The 23,795-nt window shown below is 44.1% G+C and overlaps 1 protein-coding gene across 3 annotated transcripts in view; it reads left to right on the top strand.

The window, feature by feature from the left end:
• CREB3L2 (cAMP responsive element binding protein 3 like 2) overlaps nucleotides 1–23,795 on the top strand; it is a 120,244-nt gene that overhangs the window by 78,173 nt on the left and 18,276 nt on the right. For 2 of the 3 annotated variants that reach the window (XM_045495804.1, XM_045495805.1), the window contains exons 3-8: nucleotides 8,786–8,961; nucleotides 10,427–10,514; nucleotides 15,200–15,384; nucleotides 17,635–17,781; nucleotides 18,940–18,998; nucleotides 20,332–20,400. In XM_045495804.1, coding sequence (XP_045351760.1) covers nucleotides 8,786–8,961; nucleotides 10,427–10,514; nucleotides 15,200–15,384; nucleotides 17,635–17,781; nucleotides 18,940–18,998; nucleotides 20,332–20,400 — 724 coding nt within the window. The remainder of the gene's footprint in view (nucleotides 1–8,785; nucleotides 8,962–10,426; nucleotides 10,515–15,199; nucleotides 15,385–17,634; nucleotides 17,782–18,939; nucleotides 18,999–20,331; nucleotides 20,401–23,795) is intronic. The other variant, XM_045495807.1, reaches the window with a different exon arrangement.

Genomic DNA, 23,795 nt, shown 5'->3' with positions numbered 1-23,795 from the left:
TTTCTTTGTCTAACAGGCAAGGAGGATAATGATGCCCCCCGCAACCTTTAAATTTTTTTTTAATATTTATTTACTATTTTTGAGAGACAGAGAGAGAAGAGACAGAGACAGAGACAGAGACAGAGAGAGAGAGAGCATGAGCAGGGGAGAGGCAGAGAGAAGGAGACACAGAATCCAAAGCAGGCTCAAGGCTCCGAGGTGTTGGCACAGAGCCCGATGCGGGGCTCAAACTTGCGAACTGTGAGATCATGACCTGAGCCGAAGTCCAACCCTCAACCAACTAAGGCGTCCAGGCACCCCACAGAGGTCCTTCTAATACATGAAAACATTTAGAACAGTGCCTGGCACGTTTTGGCTATTGTTCATTGGTCTTAAACTGGGAATCTTTACCTCAGGAACACTGGATTCAAATTTTATATAAACCCAGGTGAGAATATAGCAAGAACCAGTGTTGCACCTTTTGCAGTAGCTAATTATGGGCTCAAAACACGTTAAGGGAATAATAATCACTTTTGGCTAGAGACCCATTTAATCATTGATCTGTTGTAAAGCAATATCCTAGAGTGGCAAGGAGAACAGCCTGTGAATCCCAGGTCTGATGCACACCTGCTGGGTAACTTTAGGTGAGTTATTTGATCCCTTAGCTTCCTTGTCTATAAAATGTGGGTAGTAGTAAGTAGCGCATGCCTTACCTGGTTACTCTTCGGATTAACATATGTAAAGCTCTTACAACAATACGTAGCATATAGTAAACACCCACAGTTAAGTGTTTGCTATTTTTACTCTTTTCAACACCTCACCATGTCACTCATGACTGATGGTTATTTCAGGGTTAAGGCTGTCACGGAGGGGACCGTGGGCAGACAGGCCACCAACTTTCATTCAAACATGTGGCGGGCTGTATAGTTTAACGTGATTCTGAAGGCACCTGGGTGGCTCATTCAGTTAAGCGTCCGACTTCGGCTCAAGTCATGATCTCACCGTCATGAGTTCCAGCCCCGTGTCGGGCTCTGTGCTGACAGCTTAGAGCCTGGAGCCTGCTTCCAATTCTGTGTCTCCCTCTCTCTCTCTATCTCTCTCTCTCTCTCTCTCTGCCCCTCTCCCACTCACGCTCTGGGTCTTTCTCAAAAATAAACAACCATTAACATGATTCTGACACACTTGACTCAATTCTTGCCTTTCTCCCAGCCTCCAGAACCCAGCCTTAGCATTTTCTCCTTTAAGAGATTTTTACATCAAAAAGCAGTCAAGATTTGCCAGCTCCTTTGAAAAATTTTGGAGCAAGCACGGTTATCAAATGCCGAAAGATTTAGATGAGGTGTACTTTAATTTACAAAAATTTCCTTTTCAACGTTAGTCATGTCATAGCAATAGCAAATGGATATATATGTGCATGTATCATATAAGTGGGATTTGCCCCACGTGATTTCTCTTTTTAAGAATATATATGCGTACGTATTATATATACATATGTGTATGTCTTTTTTCTCCCCCTTCCCAAGGAATCAACATCTAATCAATACTGTAATTTCTGCAGTATATATGGAAGTGATTGAGGATGTACATTGTAGTGTTGCCTCTGTGTTGGCTCTGATGTAGTGTCTTTTCTGGCCCCTCCGTGCACCCTGCTGTGGGTACTCATAGAGTCTGGCCCCATTTCCCATGGCAGTTCCGTTTTGTCCTTGGATGGGAAGGACTTGCTCACCACCAGCAGACAGTGGCTTATTTTTATTTTCTGGCTGATAGCTAAGTGGTGATGCTGAGGAATCATGCCAGTTGAGTTTGACCTTTGACAGGAAGCTATTTAAATAAAGTCAGATGATATGGGGGCTATTGGTCTTATTCCCCACAGTAGGCACTACTGACCTTATTGGGTGATTTTTCCTTGTGAAATGAAACTTAAAAGGCATGTAAACACCATTTAGGAAAGAAAAATTTTCCCTCAATATCTGAGCTTCAGGTTTTAGAAATTAAAGGGTGTCAAGTGTACTGACTTTTGTTTTTGTAGTTTAGCCAATAATTCAAACATCTAAGGATAATTCCAGTTCTAAGCCATGGTGTCTCTACTGATCTTTTTGACTCGAAAATAAAACCATAAAAATAAGGTAATGTGGAAAATTGTAATACATGTTCTATTCACACCCTTTCACTCTATCCTTTTTAACCTTCTACCTCATAGGTTATATTTGTCATTTTGTTTTCTCTGATTTGATATTTATTTCCGATGAGGAACAGAGTATAAGCCCAAACTTGGTAGTTTAGGATGAAAACTCTTTTCTCTGATGTCGACTACCACTGGACTGCTATTCTCACCAAACTTCTTACTGGCTGACTTTCTTCATATGAAGCCATTTATGATGGCTTCATATGAAGCCGGTTATGATGTAACCGGTAGATCTAATCAATCTACAAACGTATTGATATGGTCACAAGTGATGGTTAAGAGGAATTATTATGGCAAGTAGGTGCAGCTATTTTGTTGCAATAGGTTCTGATATAATGGATTTAATTTCTTGCATATACATTCAGCTATATCGTATCAGCCAGCTATACTGCTGCATAACAAGAACCATTAGCTTTAACAACAGTCACTTATTGTAGCTCATATGTCCATGCCTTGGCTGGAGGCTGGGTACTTTGGGTGGGGGACAGTTGAGTGATTTTGCTAGTTTCAGCCAGGTTCACTCACATATTTAGGGCTGAGTGTTGGCTGATCTTGGTCAGTCTCATTTGGGGGGGCAAACTCTGTTTCACGTGTCTGCCCCCCTTCTTCTGGGGTCAGTAGATCGTTCTGGCACATCCTTTTCATTAAGATGGCAGTAGTACAATTGTGTAAATACAGTTGTGCAAGTGCATTTCAAGACTCTACTCACATTAGGAAGTTAACATCCCTTTGGCCAAAGCAAGTCATATGGCCAGTCCAAGGTGGGGATTAGCCACAGTGGGAAGGTACTGCAAAATTACATGGCAGTGGAGGGGTGAGTGAAGAGTTGAAGCCAATTATGCAATTTATAACATATATGAAAGCACTCTTTGACCCTTGTTGAGTCAAGGGACTCTGAATAGGCCCCTTGAGCCGCTTGGGCTTCTATCTAATAGTTATCATCGCAAGGCATAAAGCTGAACATGTAGAAACAGGCCATGTCAATGCATGATTATCCAGGCACAGGATATTCCAGTACAGAAAATTTAGAAATAGTATATAATCTAAAGAAATAAAACATCCATTCACGTTCTGAATTATTCTCCAGAGAGAATTTTACTATTTTGACACATTTCCTTTCAGTCTTTTTTTTTTTCTGTCACTTTCTTCATTAATAGTATATAAATTTATATACAGATTTTTAAAAATATTCTATAATAAGTCTTTCTTTGCCTTGTCATTAAAAAGTTTATATGTGTAATATTACTGGCCACATAAATGTTCCACGTATAGTTGCATCATAATTCGTTCACCTTGCCCTTGTTCTTTACTGTTTTGGTTATTTTCAGTGTTCTGTAATTATAAATAATGCTACAATAATCAGATCTGTGCACAGGACTTTATTTACATTTTTAGTTGTTTCTTTAATGGAAAGACTCCAGGTCGGGAGTGCAGAGACTGGGTTCTGCCACTGATTTGCTGTGTGATCTAGACCTGTGTGTCAGTTTCCTCATTATAAAATGATGTATCTGAGCTTGATGGCCTTAAACTTCTTTCCAACTCAAAAACCATCTGTAAGTTAGAATAAGAAATTTCTTGTCAATACTACCCAAAGCAACCTACATATTCAATGCAATCCCTATCAAAATAACACCAGCATTCTTCACAGAGCTAGAACAAATAATCCTAAAATTTGTATGAACCACAAAAGACCCCAAATAGCCAAAGCTATTGGAATCTTGAAAAAGAAAACCAAAGCAGGAGGTATCACAATCCCGGACTTCAAGCTATACTACAAAGCTGTAATCATCAAGACAGTATGGTACTGGCACAAGAACAGACATTCAGATCAGTGGGACAGAATAGAGAACCCAGAAATGGACCCACAAACATATGGCCAACTAATCTTTGACAAAGCAAGAAAGAATATCCAATGAAATAAAGACAGTCTTTTCAGCAAGTGGTGCTGGGAAAACTGGACAGCGACATGCAGGAGAATGAACCTGGACCACTTTCTTACACCATACACAAAAATAAACTCAAAATGGATGAAAGACCTCAATGTAAGACAGGAAGACATCAAAATCCTCGAGGAGAAAGCAGGCAAAAACCTCTTTGATCTTGGCCGCAGCAACTTCTTACTCAACACATCTCCAGAGGCAAGGGAAAAAAAAGCAAAAATGAGCTATTGGAACCTCATCAAAATAAAAAGCTTCTGCACAGTGAAGGAAACAATCAGCAAAACTAAAAGGTAACCGACAGAACGGGAGAAGATATTTGCAGACGACATATCAGATAAAGGGTTAGTATCCAAAGTCTATAAAGAACTTATCAAACTTAACAAATAAAACTCAAAAAACAAATAATCCAGTGAAGAAATGGGCAAAAGACATGAATAGACACTTCTCCAAAGACGACATCCAGATGGCCAACCGACACATGAAAAAATGCTCAGCATCACTCATCATCAGGGAAATACAAATCAAAACCACAATGAGAGATACCACCTCACACCTGTCAGAATGACTAACATTAACAACTCAGGCAACAACAGATGTCGGTGAGGATGCGGAGAGAGGATCTCTTCTGCATTGTTGGTGGGAATGCAAGCTGGTGCAGCCACTCTGGAAAACAGTATGGAGGTTCCTCAAAAAACTAAAAATAGAACTACCCTAGGACCCAGCAATTGCACTACTAGGCATTTATCCACGGGATACAGGTGTGCTGTTTCGAAGGGACACATTCACTCCCATGTTTATAGCAGCACTATCAACAATAGCCAAAGTACGGAAAGAGCCCAAATGTTCATCGATGGATGAATGGATAAAGAAGATGTGGTGTGTGTGTGTGTGTGTGTGTGTGTGTATATATATATATATATACATATATATATATATATATATATATATACACACATATATATACACATATATATATGTATATATATATACACATACACACATATATATATGGTGTGTGTATATATATATGATGTATATGTATATATATGATGTGTATATATATGTGTATACGTGTATATATATGTATATGTATATGTGTATATACCCCCTCCAGTAACCCTCAGTTTGTTCTCCATATTTATGAGTCTCTTCTGTTTTGTTCCCCTCCCTAGTTTTATATTGTTTTTGTTTCCCTTCCCTTCCCTTACGTTCATCTGTTTTGTCTCTTAAAGTCCTCATATGAGTGAAGTCATAAGATTTTTGTCTTTCTCTGACTACTTTCACTTAGCATAATACCCTCCAGTTCCATCCATGTGGTTGCAAATGGCAAGATTTCATTCTTTTTGATTGCCAAGTAATATTCCATTGTGTGTGTATGTGTATACACACACACACATATATATACATGTATACATATATATATATATATATATATATATATATATATACACACATGGGCTAAATGGGTCAGAGGCACTAAGGAATCTACTCCTGAAATCTCAGTTGCACTATATGCTAACTAATTTGGATGTAAATTTTAAAAAGTAATATTAAAAAATAAATAATTTTGGGGGAAAAAAGAATAATAAATTTCTTTATTGAAGTGGAAGCATGAAGACAACACCAGTGTTTTGTCCTCAACAAAGCTCGCGGGAAGAGAGGCAGCTTCCTTGGGCTTCTCACTTGAAAGAGTGTCTTTGAGGGGCGCCTGGGTGGCGCAGTTGGTTAAGCGTCCGACTTCAGCCAGGTCACGATCTTGCGGTCCGTGAGTTCGAGCCCCGCGTCGGGCTCTGGGCTGATGGCTCAGAGCCTGGAGCCTGTTTCCGATTCTGTGTCTCCCTCTCTCTCTGCCCCTCCCCTGTTCATGCTCTGTCTCTCTCTGTCACAAAAATAAATAAACGTTGAAAAAAAAAAATTTTTTTTTAAATAAAAAAAAAAAAAAAGAAAGAGTGTCTTTGAGAGAGGAGGTTTTGCTTCCTAGTTCAAGTATCATTGTTCATCCTGCAGTCTCTCTTCCTGACACAGCAATGATTTTAGATAGATAGATGATAGATAGATAGATAGATAGATACAATTTTTAAAAAGGGGTGTAGGACACTGGGCATTAAAAATATCAACATCAAGTGGGGTGCCTTGGTGGCTCAGGTGGCTGACTGTCCGACTCTTGATTTCATCTCAGGTCATGATCTCGCGTTTCATGAGTTCTAGCCCCACGTTGGGCTCTGTGCAGAGCCTTCTTGGGATTCTCTCTTTCCCTCTCGCTCTGCCTTCCCCTACTTGTGCACACTCTCTCTCTCTCAAAATAAATAAACAAACATTTAAAAAAATATATCAACTCTCTTGGGTTGCCTGGATGGCTCATTCGGTTGAGCGTCCAACTCTTGATTTCAGCTCAGGTCATGATCCCAGGATCATGAGATTGAGCCCCGCATCAGACTCTGCACTGAGTATGGACCCTGCTTAAGATTCTCTTTCTCCCTCTGCCTCTCTCCCCTGCTCACACTCTCTCTCTCTCAAAAATAATATAAAATAAAATAAAAATATTTTAAAAAGAATATCAACTACCCTGACCTATGTTATGAATGCATGTGCTTTGAGGATGGCTTAGTTACACTGGAAGAACCGATTGTGTTACCTGTCTTCAGTTTGTCTTATAGTTTTGTCTTTATTTTTGCCTTTTCTTTTTTTGCCTTGTGAATTACGCTTCATCACATAGTGGTCGTAAGTGCATGGGGGTGGGTATGGTCTTATCTTACAATTCCCTGTGCGACCTTTTCTCAGGGATGTCTCCTTACTGTTAATTTTAACATACACTGAGGCTGTATTTTATCTTACTATCTCTCTTCCAGCCTCTCTGCCAGGGATAAATACTGCTTAGTGTGGACAGGCTGTAAGTGTTGACTTCACAAAGCAAAGGCAGCCATATGCCATTCCTGAATAGAGAAAGTGTGATCTGTGCACTCTGTCTCTCCAACTCTTCCCCAAATCTGTCCTGAGTGTGTCTTCCTTGCTGGTGACAGAAGTTTCTAGTTCTTAAGCTCATTTTGGGAGAGGCATTAGAATCTTCTTTTGCCTCTTCATCCAGTTGCTTCTCTAAATTGAGCCGGGTGCCCATCTGGCCAGCAGAATTCTGTGTCAAGTACAGTGTGGTCTCTCTCCTCTGGCCGCCATCAAAAGGCCCTTTGTTTCCTGCCCCTCCCCCTTCAGCCAGGATGTGGTGCGTACCCTGTGAATGATGGAAATTCTCCCATCACACCATCGCACTCAACAGCTTTATGGAACTAGTTCCAAAAGCAAAATGTCTTCAACCAACAGAAGTCTTGCCCATCTTTCCTTTGCCTCAGGAAATAAATCAGGGCTGAGCTAGTCAATGAAGTCAATTATAAATTGGATTGCGGAGGGGGAGATCATTTTCCTTTGTAAATGTGAATCTAACTTTTTCTTGAGTTTCAAGGAAGTTGCTTATGAAATACAGTTTTAATAATTATAACCTTTAGTTTTTGCTTCTATGCCTGCTCTTTCCCCGCCTCTACCAGTTCTGAATGATTTTCGCGTACCTTCTCTTAAGAAAACTTGACTCCTAATGGGAACGACTTTGCTCTTTGGTATAGTAATGGTTCACTCAGCATGTGGTGTGTGTGTGTGTGTGTGTGTGTGTGTGTGTGTGTTTAAACCTTTTCATAAAGCAAGGAATGTATCTTTGCTTCATTTTAGCCTCATTTTAATAAAAATTATATCAGCTAAGGAATGCTGACTTTGGGAATCTCTGACTTGTTTTTTCTTGTTCTGAACCTGTTTGCAATCTCCTTGTCTTTTCTCTTCCTAACTATTCCCTCCTTTTCCATGACTGTGCTCAGTTAGTAGTGCTGAAGTAATTTGGTAAGAAATAGGTGGACGTTAAGTGTCTAGAAGAATGGGCATTAAGGGACAAGGTGCTTCTGTCTGTTCTTAATGCTTTGTTGCAATCCCCGGGCCTGTGATAACCATGAAAGCCAGTAGCAAGCCAAGATCCAGCCCTTTTCTCTAGATATTTGATCCATTTCAGCAAAGGCAGATGTTTATTATAAACCCTGAAGTTTTGCAGAGGGCTAAGTAAAGTTCTGGAATTCTAGGTCGGGCTTAAGGTATGAGTGGGGTCATAGGGAAACAGAAGGACAAAAACAGGGAGTGAGAAGAAAAGAAAGGAAAAATCACTGTCCACTGAGAGTAGAATAGAGCCCACCTGTCCGTGGTCCCCAGTCGTCTCTCCTGAGACTCTGGTTTCAAACCATTCGTTTAATTTTAAATGTACTTCTATATTTTTGAATAGATGACACATTCACTTAGTTTGAGAAAACAAATAGTGTAAAACATCACACGTGGAGATTCTTCCTCCCATCTTGTTCCCCATCCATCCAGTCTCCTTGCTGCCCTGACCAGGAAGGTGGGTGTCTTTCTTTTCCGTGTATCCTTGTCGTTTATTTCGGCAAACTTACACTCAAGCGAATGCAGGTATAGATTCTTACTTTGCCATTCATTTCTTTATCCATTTCTCTCCCCTCTCACATCCTCACTTTATTTCCTCCTATTCTGCCCTTTATTGTTGGAACTGTGTTTTGAGGAGCAAGCTCAGTAGTCGTTTGTTTAACTTATGTATGATACCCTGGACGAATTCATACGTGTGCTTATCTTTTTCCCATAGATGAAGTGGAAAGTGAGAAATGGTATCTGTCTACAGACTTTCCATCCACAACCATCAAGACAGAGCCGATTACAGAGGAGCCGCCCCCGGGACTTGTTCCCTCTGTCACTCTGACCATCACGGCCATCTCCACCCCTTTTGAAAAGGAGGAACCCCTCCTGGAACCGAATACTGGGGTATACTCAATTTTCTTTTATACACACACACTGGATCAAAAGATACGGACGCTCATTCTCCAATAAGGCATTTAAACTTTTTAGAGCTAGTGGCTGTATATGCTTAAGGATATATAATTGCGTATGTACGTATGTATATATCAATACCTATTGGGGTCGGCATTTGTTATACCACTTCCTTTGAAGACATTGTTCAGAAAAAGTGGTAGCGAGTCTGATTTCATTTTTCCGATGATTGCTGTTACAAAATTTAAAAAAAAAAATAGATGGATATCTATAGTTTAAAAAAAAAAAAACACTTCAGTTTTAAGCCAGTGGAAAGAGAGGGGTTAAATGATGATGCATGCTTGCATGTGGTGGCTAACTGGAATGTTGGTTCCTGTGTAACAATTTACTTTCCTAGTGCAATGCAGAGTTGCCCTGACCCAGTTCAGGGATCTCCAACCTACCGACGTTTATCGTATTACCCACGGAAAACATAAAAAATTGGGAATTTCTTCCTGGTTCAATTCCATGCCTACAGGAAGTAGAATTTAGTTTGCTCTACCTTCTCTCCAGATATTTCTGGTATCTAGTAATAGACCAGAATCATGCTCACACATCTTCTTCCAGATGTTGGAAGCCAGCCCTACCTTTCCTAAAGTTCAAAGCCAAGGGTTATAAACAGTGACTCCACTGATGTTCTTTAAGTCAGATGTCCTCTGAGCAAGGTGTAATATCTACCTGTACCTGTTCAGGAAGAGGTCACACAGAAGAGTAGAGGCGCCATATTTGTTCTTAGTGTTCTTGACAACCCATCGTGGAAAAGATGAGGGACTGTGAACAGGACACCTCTACAATGCCCTCTAGAATTCCTTTCTGACTGGCTGCCTGGATCTGTTCATTGCACTGGGCTTCTAGAGCGTGTCCAAGTCTCCCTGCTCCTCGAGATGTTGGTTCAGTTGATGTTTTAGTATGTAACTAAGAAAGGTCAGGGTCATGGCCCTGCTCCACTCACGGGCCAGAGACCTTTTCTCTTTTCCGTACTGTTTCATGGTTAGATGTCGTCAACCATGAGGAAGCCTGGAGGGGAATGGATGCAGCTTGGTTCATGCACTTCCTGCCGTAGGACAAACTGGTGGAGGCCTGTGGCCCTTTACAAATTCTCCAGACTGTTGCATGATGAAATGCCTTTATGTTACCATAAAAACGATAGAAGGAAGCATTGATGAATTCGCCCTGGTTTTTTAATTTTGGAATTCTGAGTGTTCCGTGAGCTGTAGTGCCAGATTTGGCAGTGAGAGAAGGGTTAAGAACAAAGCCTCCTCCCTGTCAAAGAAGGAGCCTGCGCTCAGCCAGGTTGCCGCCAGCTCCGAGAAGCAGGGCTGCTTGGAGGGCGACACACAGCTGACAAATAGCTAGCTTCCCTGGTGATCCTACGAGGTTGTTGCCGGTTTTTAAAAACTGTTTGAAATTCTCCCTTCAGGTTGATTCCTCCTGCCAGACCATTATTCCTAAGATTAAGCTGGAGCCTCATGAAGTGGATCAGTTCCTCAACTTCTCTCCTAAAGAAGGTCTGTCTACCCTCCCTGCCTCCCTTCGGGGCTACTAGACGTCCGAGCACAATCGAAAGAGAAAGGGAATGCGAGAGAAAGTGCTGGGATTAATTTGTACCGCAGGCATAGCTTGGTTTCCGAAACAGCTCTGTGCTTTAAAACCCTGATCCTCGGGGCACCTGGATGGCTCAGTCGGTTGAGCGACCGACTTCGGCTCAGGTCATGATCTCACAGTTTGTGAGTTCGAGCCCCGCATCGGGCTCTGTGCTGACAGCTCAGAGCCTGGAGCCTGCTTCAGATTCTGTGTCTCCCGTTCTCTCTGCCCCTCCCCCACTCATGCTCTGTCTCTTTCTGCCTCAGAAATAAATAAACATTAAATATATATGTATATATATTTACATATTTATATTTATATATATTTACATATATTTACAAATATATTTACAAAATATATTTACATATATTTATATATGTGTATATATGTATATATATTATATATATATGTATATATTTATATACATATATATATAAAACATTGATTCTAAATACAAACTTGGAAAGCTACAATTTAATTTCCCATATATGTTTGTACTTGAACCTTTTACCTGTGTATATATGCTTGAATCTTTTATGCTGAATCTTTTCATTTAGTTTCACTCCTCGCGGGGGTATTTTTTCAAAACCTTTATAGTCAGCTATGAACTTGGGGTGCTGATGACCAACGCAATTGCTGCCCTTTTGGGTGTGAGTGTGTGAATCAAACCCAATTCTCTGTGCTGCCTCGGTGATCAGTAGAGGCAAATAAACAAATATCTGCAAAGGCACCTTGCCTGTTTACAACAACTCGAGTTTAAACCCTTTGTAAAGTGAATTCACAATTTGTCTGATCATTCAGTGTTTTCAAATGTTGACTTTAGGGGCACCTGAGTGGCTCAGTAGGTTAAACGTCCGACTCTTGATTTCGGCTCAGGTCATGATTGGTTCATGGGTTCAAGCCCTGCATCAGGCTCTGTGCTGACAGCATGGAGCCTGCTTGGGATTCTCTCTTCCCCTTCTCTCTGCCCCTACCTTGCTTGCTCTTTCTCTCTCTCTCTCTCTCTCTCTCTCTCTCTCAAAATAAATACAATTAAAAACATTTTTTAATAAAAAATATATGTTGACTTTAAGTGACAATAGTTGCAAAGAGCCTCTTCCCTATTTCTAAATTAGTTCCTGCATCTCACTGGGCGTCTTGCCATCCATTTGGAACAGAATAAGGTCAGACTTGAAGTTGTCATATTTTTCACTTTTTCTTTCTCTGTGTCGGTTTCTTTCTGACTTCTCCGTCTTGTTCTCATCTGAAGCCCATAGTGAGGAATTCCAAACACTGACCCACAAGTGTCATAGAGTAGAAGGAAGCTTTTTTGCCTTTTTTATTGAGCTACTCCTGCATGGGTCCCGCGTTTCTTCCATCTGTGCCTTTGGACCTGCCGTCCTCTTCCTTCTTATTTATATCTTCGGCACATAGTTAGAAGGACAGATCATTAGTGTGATCCACAAATAAGAAATTCTTATCTGCATTTGCCATAGAAAAGGCCTCCGTGTTACAGTGTGTACTTAACGTGTGGGTGTTACATGTGAACATTTCTCATAAAGGCACCAGCATTTCATTGCACTGGAGACTAACTCAGGGTTTTATCTGCGACAGTTTAATCAGGGTTGGCATTTGCCTTTATTGTCAGTAAGAAATGATTGCATTCTTAAAATTCGTAATATCCACTAGAATCCCTATAGAGACAATGTTTCTTTCCACTGGGTGTTTCCATTAGTACCTTTCAGCTTTATATCCTGTTCTAAAGTAATTCTTTTCATTCTCACAAAAGCTAGCAAATGCATCTTGCTCTTTTAGTTTATGTTGCAATATGCTTCAGAAAGTGTCCTCACTATAACAATGAATCCTGGAGTGACTTCAGAATCTGAGATCACTGGAGGAGGAAGGTTTCAAGAGTAAAGTAAGTGGCAGGCAGTCCTTCCTTATTATCCTAGATTAAACAGAGAGAGGGAAATTCGATATCCTTGTATGCAGTGGAGTTTCGAGGCAAAGTAGCTTGCTGTCCCCAGACCTTGCAAGTAATCTGAGACCGGCATTTCAAATGATATTTAGAAATCTGATATCAGGGCCCCGATAGCCAGGTCAGTGGCTCTTAATAAGTAAGAAAGAGGGGATTCACGTTTCCTTCACTTTCCATGTCATGCCGTTTCCCTTTTGTGTGGGGTACCTTCTGCTTGCAAAGGAGAAAAGGATTAGAATAATTTGGACTGTGCTTAAGTGAAAAGGACGAGAACTTGGCTAGTTCTCCAGAATGTAACAGCACAGGGTGGCAGACAGTGGGAACCCCTAATGGGTTTTGCTCCTGGATTTGGGGATTTTTTTTTTTAACATTGCTAAAAGATAAACTGAGGCATATTTAAAAAATTTTAGGAGTTTATTTGGACAAAAACGTATTCAAATCGGCAGTGCCCAACCAGAAGTGGTTAGGAGAGTTCCACCAATGGGAGCTCAGGGAGAGACTTTTATAATTTGCAGAAGCAAAGTAAAGAAATTATTGATTGGCTGTAGTCTGAAGCCTGGTTGGCTGTTTGTGAATTGCTTGTCCTTAAGTTTCAATTTGGTAACCTTGATGCATCTACAAGCACAGACTTTAGGTTTGCTCACCTAGGCCACAGCGTTAAAGCCATCCCAGTCTAATGGCCTCCTTGTTTAAGTCATCCGACACGTTGGTTAACTCTCTCAGGACTCCTTCCTAGGTGGGCACACATTTCAGACACCTGGAACTGTTGGCAGGGGTGTTGGCATTAGAGATATATGGATTACTTTAGAACATTCCTTAGCTTGGGGCGCGTGGGTGGCTCAGTCAGTTAAACATCCGACTTCGGCTCAGGTCATGATCTTGCGGTCAGTGAATTCAAACCCCACATAGGGAGCTGCTTTCAATTCTGTGTCTCCCCCCCCCCCCCCGCCCCACCCCTGCTCACGCTCTGTCTTTGTCTCTCTCAAAAATAAATAAACATTGAAAAAAATTTTTAAAAAAAAGAATATTCTTTAGCTTTAAGAATGCCCATAGACATTAAAAACCCATGGAGCTCTTTGGCAAGACTTTGGCAGAGAAAAAGGGAAGCAGCTAGTGAAAGGTGGTACGTTAGAAAAAGAGAAAAACAAGGTCATAGTTACAGAGAGAGAGGGGTGCCTGGGTGGCTCAGTTGGCTAAGCGTCCAACTTCGGCTCAGGTCATGATCTCCCAGTTCATGGGTTCGAGTTCCCCAACGGGCTCAGTGCTGATGGTGTGCATCCTGCGTAGGACTCTGTCTCTCTCTCTTTCTCTCCGTCTCTCTCTGCTCCTCCCCTGCTCACACCCCTGCTCTTTCTCTCAAAAATAAATAAACATTTACCAAAAGATAAATAAATAATTAAAAATAAATTTTAAAAATAGAGACTAAGAGAAGAAAGAAATGCGTGACGCGAGGAGCAGGGAGGGTGGCAGGAGGGGTGGCGGAGAGGGACACTCCCTGTTACCTGGGATACTCAGGTGTTTTCAGAGAGAGAGCCACCTGGTCCTTGCTTGTCACCTCCAAAGGCAGCTGTGGGTGGGATCGATTTTCTTACGTCAGTTGTGCCTCAGAAAGCCCTTCCCACTGATAGCACCTCGGCAGTCTCTAGTTATGGGAGAGAAGAGGCTAAGGCCTTTCCGCGGCCCCAAGCTGTTCTCTGGCCCAGCCGAGGTGCTAAGGGCTCTGTTGTCCTGGGGGCCTTGGGGGGGCACGGGGTGAAAGGCTTACCCAGGGTTATGTCCCTCGGCTCGATAACAGTGGCTGGCTCTCAAGGGATTTCAGCATAGTGACAATGTCCACGGGTCGGAAAAAGGAGAGTTCCTTTGTCAAAAAGGTTGAACTCAGAGTGGATTGTTCCCTCGGGAGCCCCTCGCTGCTGCCCTGCAGGTGTGTGCGTGATAACACCGACCGAGGCTCCCAGGCTCCTGCAGCCAATGTGTCTGTGACTCCCTGAGGAGAGGCAAGGGGTGGACTTTCAGATGCTAGAGGACTGTGGGGCAGAAAGATCCCCACCACACGTTTATTTTCCAGCGCCCACCTATCTGTCTGTCGGCGGATGGATTTCAAATTCTCTGAAGGAAGAATGGCTGGCCCTGCCTGGCACATTCCTTCAGAAACATGAGCTTTTATCAATCAAAGCAGCCACTGGAAACCCTCCGGGGCCCCAAGTTTTGCTGATTTTTTTTTTTGAAGATTCTTTTTTAAGTGCCTGATACATTAACGTGGTTTACACGTCAAGCTATATACATGATAGGAAGTGATACAGTGACAAGTTATGCCAGCGCTCTGTCTACCCTAATTTCCCGCTGCCCCCCCGCCGAGGTCATAATTTTATTAGTTTCTTATATGTTTTCCAGTTTCTCGATGCAGAGACAAGCAAATATGATGTACTCCCCTTCTCTCCTTTTTCACACAAAAGGAGGGCTGCTTGATCTCCCCCCTCCCCCCTAGCAGTATATGTTGGAGATCTTTCCACATCAGCACCTGCAGAATCCTCAGCCTCGGGGCAGAATCCAGCTGCCCCGAGTCAGGCTGAATGGATGTACAGACGTGGAACTACCCCCAGGTCCTGCTTCTTTGCCGTCTGATGGATGCAATCGCTTTCTTTTCTTCAGCCTCCGTGGAACACCTGCACTTACCTCCCACGCCCCCCAGCAGCCACAGCAGTGACTCGGAGGGCAGCCTGAGCCCCAACCCCCGCCTGCACCCCTTCGGCCTGCCCCAGACCCACAGCCCCGCCAGAGCCGCGGCCCGGGCCCCCTCCGCCCTGTCCAGCTCTCCTCTCCTCACAGCGCCTCACGTGAGTACTCCGGCGTCTCTGGACGTGAACGCTTCCCCCGCGGTCACTTGGAGCTTCACTGGGAGGGGGTGCCCTTGAAGGCCGCTTGATTTTTGTTCTTGGAAGGAAGTTGTTGGTTTAATTCGCTAAAACAGGGCGATAACCATCGTACAGCCCTTTCTGAAGACCTGCCCGTCACCCGGCCACGCTAACACAAATTCTCTTCCTCTCCCTGTGCGTCTCCAGTTACCGCTCATGTGCTTAGTTTACGCAGCTACAAGCACAGGGGAGAAAAACGTGGTGTTGCCGTCCTCCTCCAAATCATGTCGCAGATATTTACCATCACTTTAGATGATCCTGTGGCCTGCGAGAGAACATATTTTTCAAATAAACCATGTTTGATGAACTTAAAAGTTTGTCGGAGATCAAACGTGTTGACGTCTAAAGCTCAAAAACAGAGCTTAATGCTTTTTGTGTGCGGTACAAGTCTCTCTCTTTTTTTAATGTTTATTTTTTCGTTTTGAGAGAGAGAGAAAGTGTGTGCATGAGCTGGGGAGGGACAGAAAGAGAGAGGGAGGGAGGGGGGTAGAGAGAGAGAGAGGGAGAGAGAATCCCAAGCAGACTCCATGCTTGGCATGGAGCCCGACGCAGGGCTTGAACCCATGAACTGTGAGATCACGACCTGAGCCAAAATCAAGAGTCGGAGGCTCAACAGACTGAGCCACTATGTGGCACACACACCAGGCGCCCCTGTGTGGCACAGTTCTTACTCCAGAGACCCAGGTTAGAAAGCGTGACTCATCATTCATCCCTAAAGTATATAAGGGCACCTTTTCCCCAATAAAAATAGGGCTAGGTATTAACTTTTTACTATTCTGAAGAGCACACTGATGTCTATGAAATCTGAAAAATTATAAACTTACAGTCAACCTTATGGAGTTTATATCACATTGAATTTATATCACAGAGCAAATTTGAATGGGATGAGATATTCGAAATTCTGTAAGAACCATCTATCAATTAACATAATTTTGAAAATTTAAATTCAGTGTGTCCCAGAAAGTTCTGGATCTGTGGCCACATTCGTTTCTCTCACCATTACCAAGGATAGGGGAATTAACTTTCCCCACTCTGTCTTTACCAGCTCTAAGTCAACTCCTCACCCCTTTGGAACTAGAATGGTTTTCATCCTGTATACCTGTTTGCCCTCGTCCAATCAATCCAGTCTGCACATTTTTGGAGGAAATCCTCCTGGGGTCACACCCCCAGAGCCTGTTGTGTTTCTTGTGTTAGCTCTTGGTATCAGGCCCTAATATGTCTACTCTGTACTAGGTGCCTTGACCCTTTGCTGCTTCAAGAACTTCTGATCCATTCCAGAATAGCATCCTCAATCACTTTTCAAAATACTGCCTTTTGCTTGGAATGCCCTCCCCTCTCTGTGTAAATCATCCCCTTCCTTTCAGAAGGCACAATTCAAGTCTCTTGTACCCGGAGGCTTTCCCCATCACACAAACTCATAGAAGCATCTTCTCCCCGGGTTTTGCGTGCACCTTGAGCTGCTATCACAGCGTAACATTTAATCGCCCTCACCCTTTCTTGGATCAATTCAGTCTCAGTCTCGAGCACAAGCTCCTGCTTGAGAGACCCAGTTTGTGTTGAGTGTTCCATGACATGGAACGTGGGGCTCACACGCAGTCGGCACTCAGCTCGTTTGACCAGTTAGCAATACATCATCCTCTTAGGGGCTAAATGAGATGAGCGACAGTCCTCATCTTCACTGATGGTGGACGATCTGGGGCTCCACTGAAGCCAGAGACTTCCGCGGGATGTGGCTGCGGGCGCGTTTCTGGCCCCTTAGCTGTCAGCAGGGGACAGGAAGCGACCCCCGGCGCAAGGAGAGCATCTTGAGAAACTGCATTTTCAGGAGAACAACAACACTCTTTGACAGACAGAGCCCCAGGTGTATCCGCCATCACCGCAAGGCCACGAAATCTTGCGAGATGTGAGAAACGAACCCTGTAATTTTCCTTCTGACGTCTTCGCCAGTGGGGTACTTTCTGGGAACGGATGGGTGGTCTCCTTTGAGTGGTAATCCTTGGGTTGCACAGGTCACACGACGGTGCGTTCAGCACCTTTGCCCCCACTGCAAATGCTCGTCTCTCCACCGAAGCACACGGACGTCTTTTCCTCTCAGACGTTTGCGTGTTTCTTCAGCGTGCTCAGCTGTTGTGCTTTGACCCTCTTCTGCCCGCCCCCCCTTGAACTTCACAGAAACTTCAAGGATCAGGCCCACTCGTCCTGACAGAAGAGGAGAAGAGGACCCTGATCGCCGAGGGCTATCCCATCCCCACCAAATTGCCTCTAACAAAATCAGAGGAGAAGGCTCTGAAGAAGATCCGGAGGAAAATCAAGAACAAGGTGAGCCCTTCAAATCTAAGTGCTGCCTCTTTTTTAAGTGTATTTATTTATTTGGGGGGGGGGGGGAGGCAGAGAGAGAGGGAGAGAGAATCGCTCCCTCAAACCACACACCGTGAGATCACGGCATGAGCCAAAATCAAGAGTGGGAAGATTAAGCGACTGAGCCACCCAGACACCCCAAATCTAAGTGCTTCTATGAGCAGAGACTGTGACCAGAAGTGAGCCTGCATGCCCCTACTCCCCTCTTCCCAGTGGCCACCGAGGGCCCGTCCCATGGAGGGGGACAAGACTCAGCCTTGCCTTTCCCCTCGGTGGGGAGCGGGAACACAGCCACCACTCACCCCTGTGTTCTTCCAGCCCCTCCACCCATCCTCTGGGTCAGTGGATCCGAAACTGGGTGTGTGGACTCCTGGGTGCCCTGGGTGATCCATTCAGGGGTGAGAGGAAGATACTAGAACTCTCATTAATTTTTTTTTTTTTTATCTCAGCCTTTCAAGTTTCTGTTTTATGATGTGCACAGTATTTCGGTCTCGTAGGCATGTATATAATTTATATTAAACATAAATACATTATGGGTATTTGTTTATTTTCTTTCGTTACTGGGTTTTTGATTAAAAAAATTCTGCAGTCCACTATTCTGCAGTCTCCTATCCCTCTGCCCCCTATAGTGCAAATCGGGGCTGGTGACGCCCAGGGGCATGACTAGGGCACAAGCAGGGCAGGAGGGAGGAGGCAAAGAAAGGAAGAAAGAAAGTTTGGTTATGACTCTTGGTCCATGTGCGAAACCAGTAAGGGGTTATGTATGAGCAAGCCCAACCCTCTTGGTTTCTGTGTTATAGCCGAGCCAGCTGAGGCTCACGGCGTTGAAATCATTTATCCAAGACCCTACAGATGGTCTGTGACCCACGTGTTCTGTTCAGGCCCGCCATGCTTCCCACTCCGGACCTAGTTTGGGGAGAACACGGGCTGGTTGAAACCAGGGTGGTCAGAAGAGGGGATTCACAGATGAGCCAGCAGGTTAAATAGATGAAGAGTGGCTACAACAGTGAGCAGGACTCTGGTGATGTCTGCACTAACGGATCTCTCTCTTCCATTTACACATAATTGATTTATCGGTATAGCAGGAAGTGAATCCTTTTTTCTCCCCTTATATCTCAGATTTCTGCCCAGGAAAGTAGGAGAAAGAAGAAAGAATACATGGACAGCTTGGAGAAAAAGTAAGCCTCCTGCGAAACTGGGTGTGTTTATTGGGTGACATGCATGGGGAGCCGGGAGTGTGCAAAGCATCGGGTTTTTCATGAGAAGCGAAGTTCGTTCTGGCCACCATTAAAGCTCACTGGTTCATCAGCTATGGTTTGCCTGCCACCTAGTGGTTTTTAGAGGGCAAGCTTTTTAAGTTTGGCTGGAAGTAAAAAGTACCCTCAGTCTTAGTAGGCATTTGTAGTACACCGTTCTAACCAAAGTTCCTTAAGTCCTTGAAGGCTTCCTTGCCAACAAGTGTAAATATTAACATACGCTCACGTTTCTGGAACTCTCTACGGAGGAGAAGCACTGTTTCAGCAGGAAGGGGCAGTGCTAATTAATCAGTTCTTTTGGCCACTTCCCTCACACCTTAAGGAAACACACAGGCAGTGCAGTAGGTCGGGCTGGCGTTCTTTATTTTCCGTCCACTATAATTCATGCTACGGGCTAGTGACTTCTCACAAAAACACCTGAAGGCGTCTTTTGTTCTTCCCAATGGCTCCAAATATCAGGAGGGCTCTTAGGAAAATGGCAACTTTGTATTAGGCTTAGATATAGGCTTGAAACACAACTTTGTATTAGCCTTAAAACAGTTCTCCAGCTGACCAACAGGTATCATTTTAAGATGGAAATGAGGCCGCTGATCCAGAAAGGAATCTCCCGTGTGTCTGGGGAAAGGAGTGGATCCTTGGCTGGTTCTTGAAGTTCCCACCGAAAGTTAGTGTTTCTACGTCCTGGTTTAAGTATTGGTAGTTTGGCATTAAGTAGTTCCCGTTCTGGTCCAGTATTTTCTGTAGGCATCCAGGGTCAAGATGGTCTTTATTGCCTCTTTGGGGGATGCCTATGCTCCTGCGCCTGGATTCCTTGTATTGGGGCACTGGGTTTTCATCCTCTCCCCTCACCCTGTCCCGAACGCCTTGGCTTCCCGTCAGTCCTCTCGGCCGAGGTTACAGCCAGCAGCATCCAGCCCTTGTAGGATGAGGGAGACGTGTAACAGGTGTCAAGAGTAATCGGGATGAGGTGAGAGCGGCCAAGGCTGGAAGACACCAGAAGGAGTTTACGTTTTGTACCATCCTGTTTGTTTTTCATTACTGAGGCACTTGTTTCTGTGTGTGTGTGTGTCTCTTCTCTCTTTTGTCTTCTTATCCTTCTTCCCAACTCAGGCTGGCCAGACTCCCTCCCTCACCTCCCTCGAGTAGCTGATTCCCACACCTCCTTCTCTGAGCCCCACCTGCCTCCACCCTGGCTCCTGGCCTCGCATTTGCTCTAGTGATACAGCTAGTTGTCTTCTTTCTCTTTTCTCTGTAGGGTGGAGTCTTGCTCCACGGAGAACTTGGAGCTTCGGAAGAAGGTGGAGGTTCTGGAGAACACCAACAGGTGAGTGTCGCTGAAGTAAGGAGCTATTCAAATGGGCTAATGGCAGGGGGGGGGGGCGGAAAGAGGGGCAGAGCAGGAAGGAAGCGGAGGAGATCTCATTGAAGGTACAGTCGTGCCCAGGTGTCTGGGACGGCCATACTCCGCCCACCTGTTCCCGCCACACACGTGCACTTGCACACTCACATACACACGCATGTACGTTCTTTACTTTTCCTAACATATACGGGATTGATGGAGATGCCAGTTCTGACAGGGGTTCTGATGAGGGGCGTAAGGAGGAGGCTTGGAGGAGAATAAAGTTGGATAAGTTTGATTCTTCTAAAAATGACGCTAAACATTAGAGGTGGCCAGAGAGGGACCGGCCGCTTCGTTATCACTCGGTCTTAGTAACAAATGGTGTTTGTTAGTGAAAAGAAGAGAGAAGACCAAGTTTGTGTTTTAAATTACTGCTTCTAAAAATTCATTCATTCATTACATTTCAAACCCATTTTATTTTATTCTTATTTTTTTTTAAGTGAGTGGCTTTGTTTTTTTAAGTTTTCTAATATATTTTGAGAGAGAGAGAGCACACGCATGCACTGGGGAGGGGCAGAAAGAGAGGGAGAGAGAGAATCCCAAGCAGGCTCAGCACAGAGCGCAGAGCCTGACCTGGGGCTCCATCTCACGAACCGTGAGATCGTGACCTGAGCCAAAATCGAGTCGGAGGCTCAACCAACTGAGCCACCCAGGTGCCCCTCAAAGCCATTGAAAAAAGTAACAGACAGAATGAGTTAACGGGTTCTTCTAGCACTCTCTTGCCAGGTATTCTTTTCAGTGCGTCACAGATATTAACTCATTTTACCTTCCAACAGCCCTGTGAGGTGGTCCTATTAATATCCCCACTATATAGAGGAGATCACTGAGACTCAGAATGGTTAGGTCACTTGCCTAAGGTCACACAGTAAACGGGAGAGCTGTATTTAACTGCAGTACGTCTGGTTCTGGAGCCTCAATATAGGAGAAGCATATGCAAGAGAAAGGGGTTGAGGGCTAGGATTAGGGTTGGGGAGTTTAATCCAGAATGCATGTTTGCATGTGTGCACGGTGCCCACTTAGGCTTTAAAAATTAAAGCCTCATTAAAGTTCATTAGGGAGGGGATCCTATGGTTGTTATAAACAATCCAAGCAGAGAAAAGTAGACTTTTAGGTGAGAAAAATATTACTTAATCCTTTTAAGGCTGAGTATAAATGCCTGATAATGATTTTGCGGTTGTTAAGGGATCATGTAATATCTATTAGCACGTCATTGGATGATAACATTAAATATGGCTCCCATCTTCATGGTTTGACGCGCGAACAGCAGGCTTATTTGCTCGGAAGTTAAAACTACCGTCATTGGGAACATTGGACATTGTAACCCCACTGGGCTGCCCTCTGCAAGTCTGGGAACATGTGCTCAAATAGCAGATCAAGGGCAGTCACCTCAAATGCTCTGTAGACAGATGGCAGAAGTAAGTAAATGTCACCAGCTCCGTGTGCTATTGTCTTGATTCCCTTGAGGCAAAGGAGACGGTTTTCAGTGCCACTTTAGGATTCTAGTTTCATGGTTGCCTTTGGCCATTAGTCTCCTGAGGCTCCACCCCTCCTTATCTCCACCTTCACCCCTGCCACAGTGGATCTCTGGGTCCTGGACCCCCACCAGAGTCCGTATCTATCTCGTTAGCATCCTGAACAGATAATGTTCCCATGCCCGCCCTAGCACTTGCTGCTGCAGAAGCCCCGTGTTCATGAGTGGGACAAATCCACGCCATGAACTGGTAAGAAGGGAAAGAGGAGCTGATGCAAGATCACCTTGGAGTTCTGTCCAGGTGCCTTCTGGTCTAGGGGCTCCGTGTGCCAGGTCTTCTCATAACCACAAGGGGGCAGCAAAGGTGCACTCTGAGCTGCGCTGGGGAGCAGGGTGCTTCTGAGAAGGGCTCCATTGCCCCCCTTTCCTGGGAAATGCCTCCCCTCCCCTCTCCAGGCTGACCCTGCTGTATCATATTTTTTAAACTTAAAAAAAACCACACCCACACGTGATATATTCCCAATGTAGAAAAAAATCAGAAACTACAGTTAAAAAAGCAGAAAATTGCAATCATTTCACCCAGAGATATGTTTATATTTTGTGATAATTTATATTTATGTATTTATACCTATATGCATCCTATCTTGTTAAGAAACTTTTCCCATTTAACAGAATACACCGGACACATTTTCATATCAGGAAATGTATTTCTACAGAATCCTTATTTCTGTCAGATTTTGATAAAGAGCCATCACGTGAGGAACATTGACATAGTGCGCATCTGATTCTGTGTAACAACAATCTGTGTTTTCAATTGTTTTTATCTTTTTAAATAATGGCGATTGTAATCTGGTATTATTATAGAATATGGGTTATGGGATCATATGGCATATTTGAGCTTACGGTCAACATATCTCATGTTCTTCAGTGATGAGAGTCCGTGATGATTTTCCTCTTCTTTACTAACTGTGTGGAAATTTTTTCCAGTTATTTATTGGGATCTTCACTGAAAAAAAGCAACCTACCTCATGATATTGGTGCCCTTCTCCGTCCCTCGACTGCCCTATGTGTGTTCTCCCTCTTCAAAACTTACTTCTCCTGGTGGACAACCCTTCTTTTATGGTGGTCATGGCTGACACTTGACTAATATATAGTCTTCCCACAGATCATCTTTTTAAAGAATTTTTTTAAACATTTATTTATTTTTGAGAGAGACAGAGCGCAAGCGGTGAAGGGGCCCAGAGAGAGGGAGACACAGAATCTGAAACAGGCTCCAGGCCCTGAGTTGTCAGCACAGAACCCAATGCGGGGCTGGAACTCACGAACCATGAGATCATGACCTGAGCCCCCAAGTCAGATGCTTAACCGACTGGGCCACCCAGGTGCCCCTTCCCACAGATTATCTTACAGGTTTTAGCCTGAGAGGTCAAGAAATAAAGGTAGTGTTGCCCTGGTTGAGACAGGGGAGGTGGGTCTGCGTTCCCTGCAGCTTCTTCCCCCCTCTCTTTCTGTTCCCTGCCAAGGGCCTGACCTTGCTCAGAGGACACTGCACCAATCACACGGACTATAAGGTAAACCCTGCCAATCTCCTGCCCTACACCAGTCATAAGGCGTTGGTGTTTCGGGCATGTGATAAGGGGAGACTTTTGGTCCCTTTGCTCCTGTAACACTGCCTAAGTGACCCAGTGTTTGAACTAAGTACAGGGCTGGGCCTAATGAACACACACCTGTGTTTGTGTTCCTGGCCATGCTTCTCGCATTATTATCCTTTGGAGGGTGCTGGCCGGAGGGAAACGGCTCTCGGTGAACAGGATCCTGGGTCACTAGAGTCGGGCGGGAGACCTCGGGC

This window comes from Leopardus geoffroyi, chromosome A2, assembly GCF_018350155.1.
Source record: "Leopardus geoffroyi isolate Oge1 chromosome A2, O.geoffroyi_Oge1_pat1.0, whole genome shotgun sequence".
NCBI classification, from domain to species: Eukaryota; Metazoa; Chordata; class Mammalia; order Carnivora; family Felidae; genus Leopardus; species Leopardus geoffroyi.
Note: the sequence above shows the minus strand (reverse complement) of the source record. Positions and strands in the feature narration are given on the sequence as shown.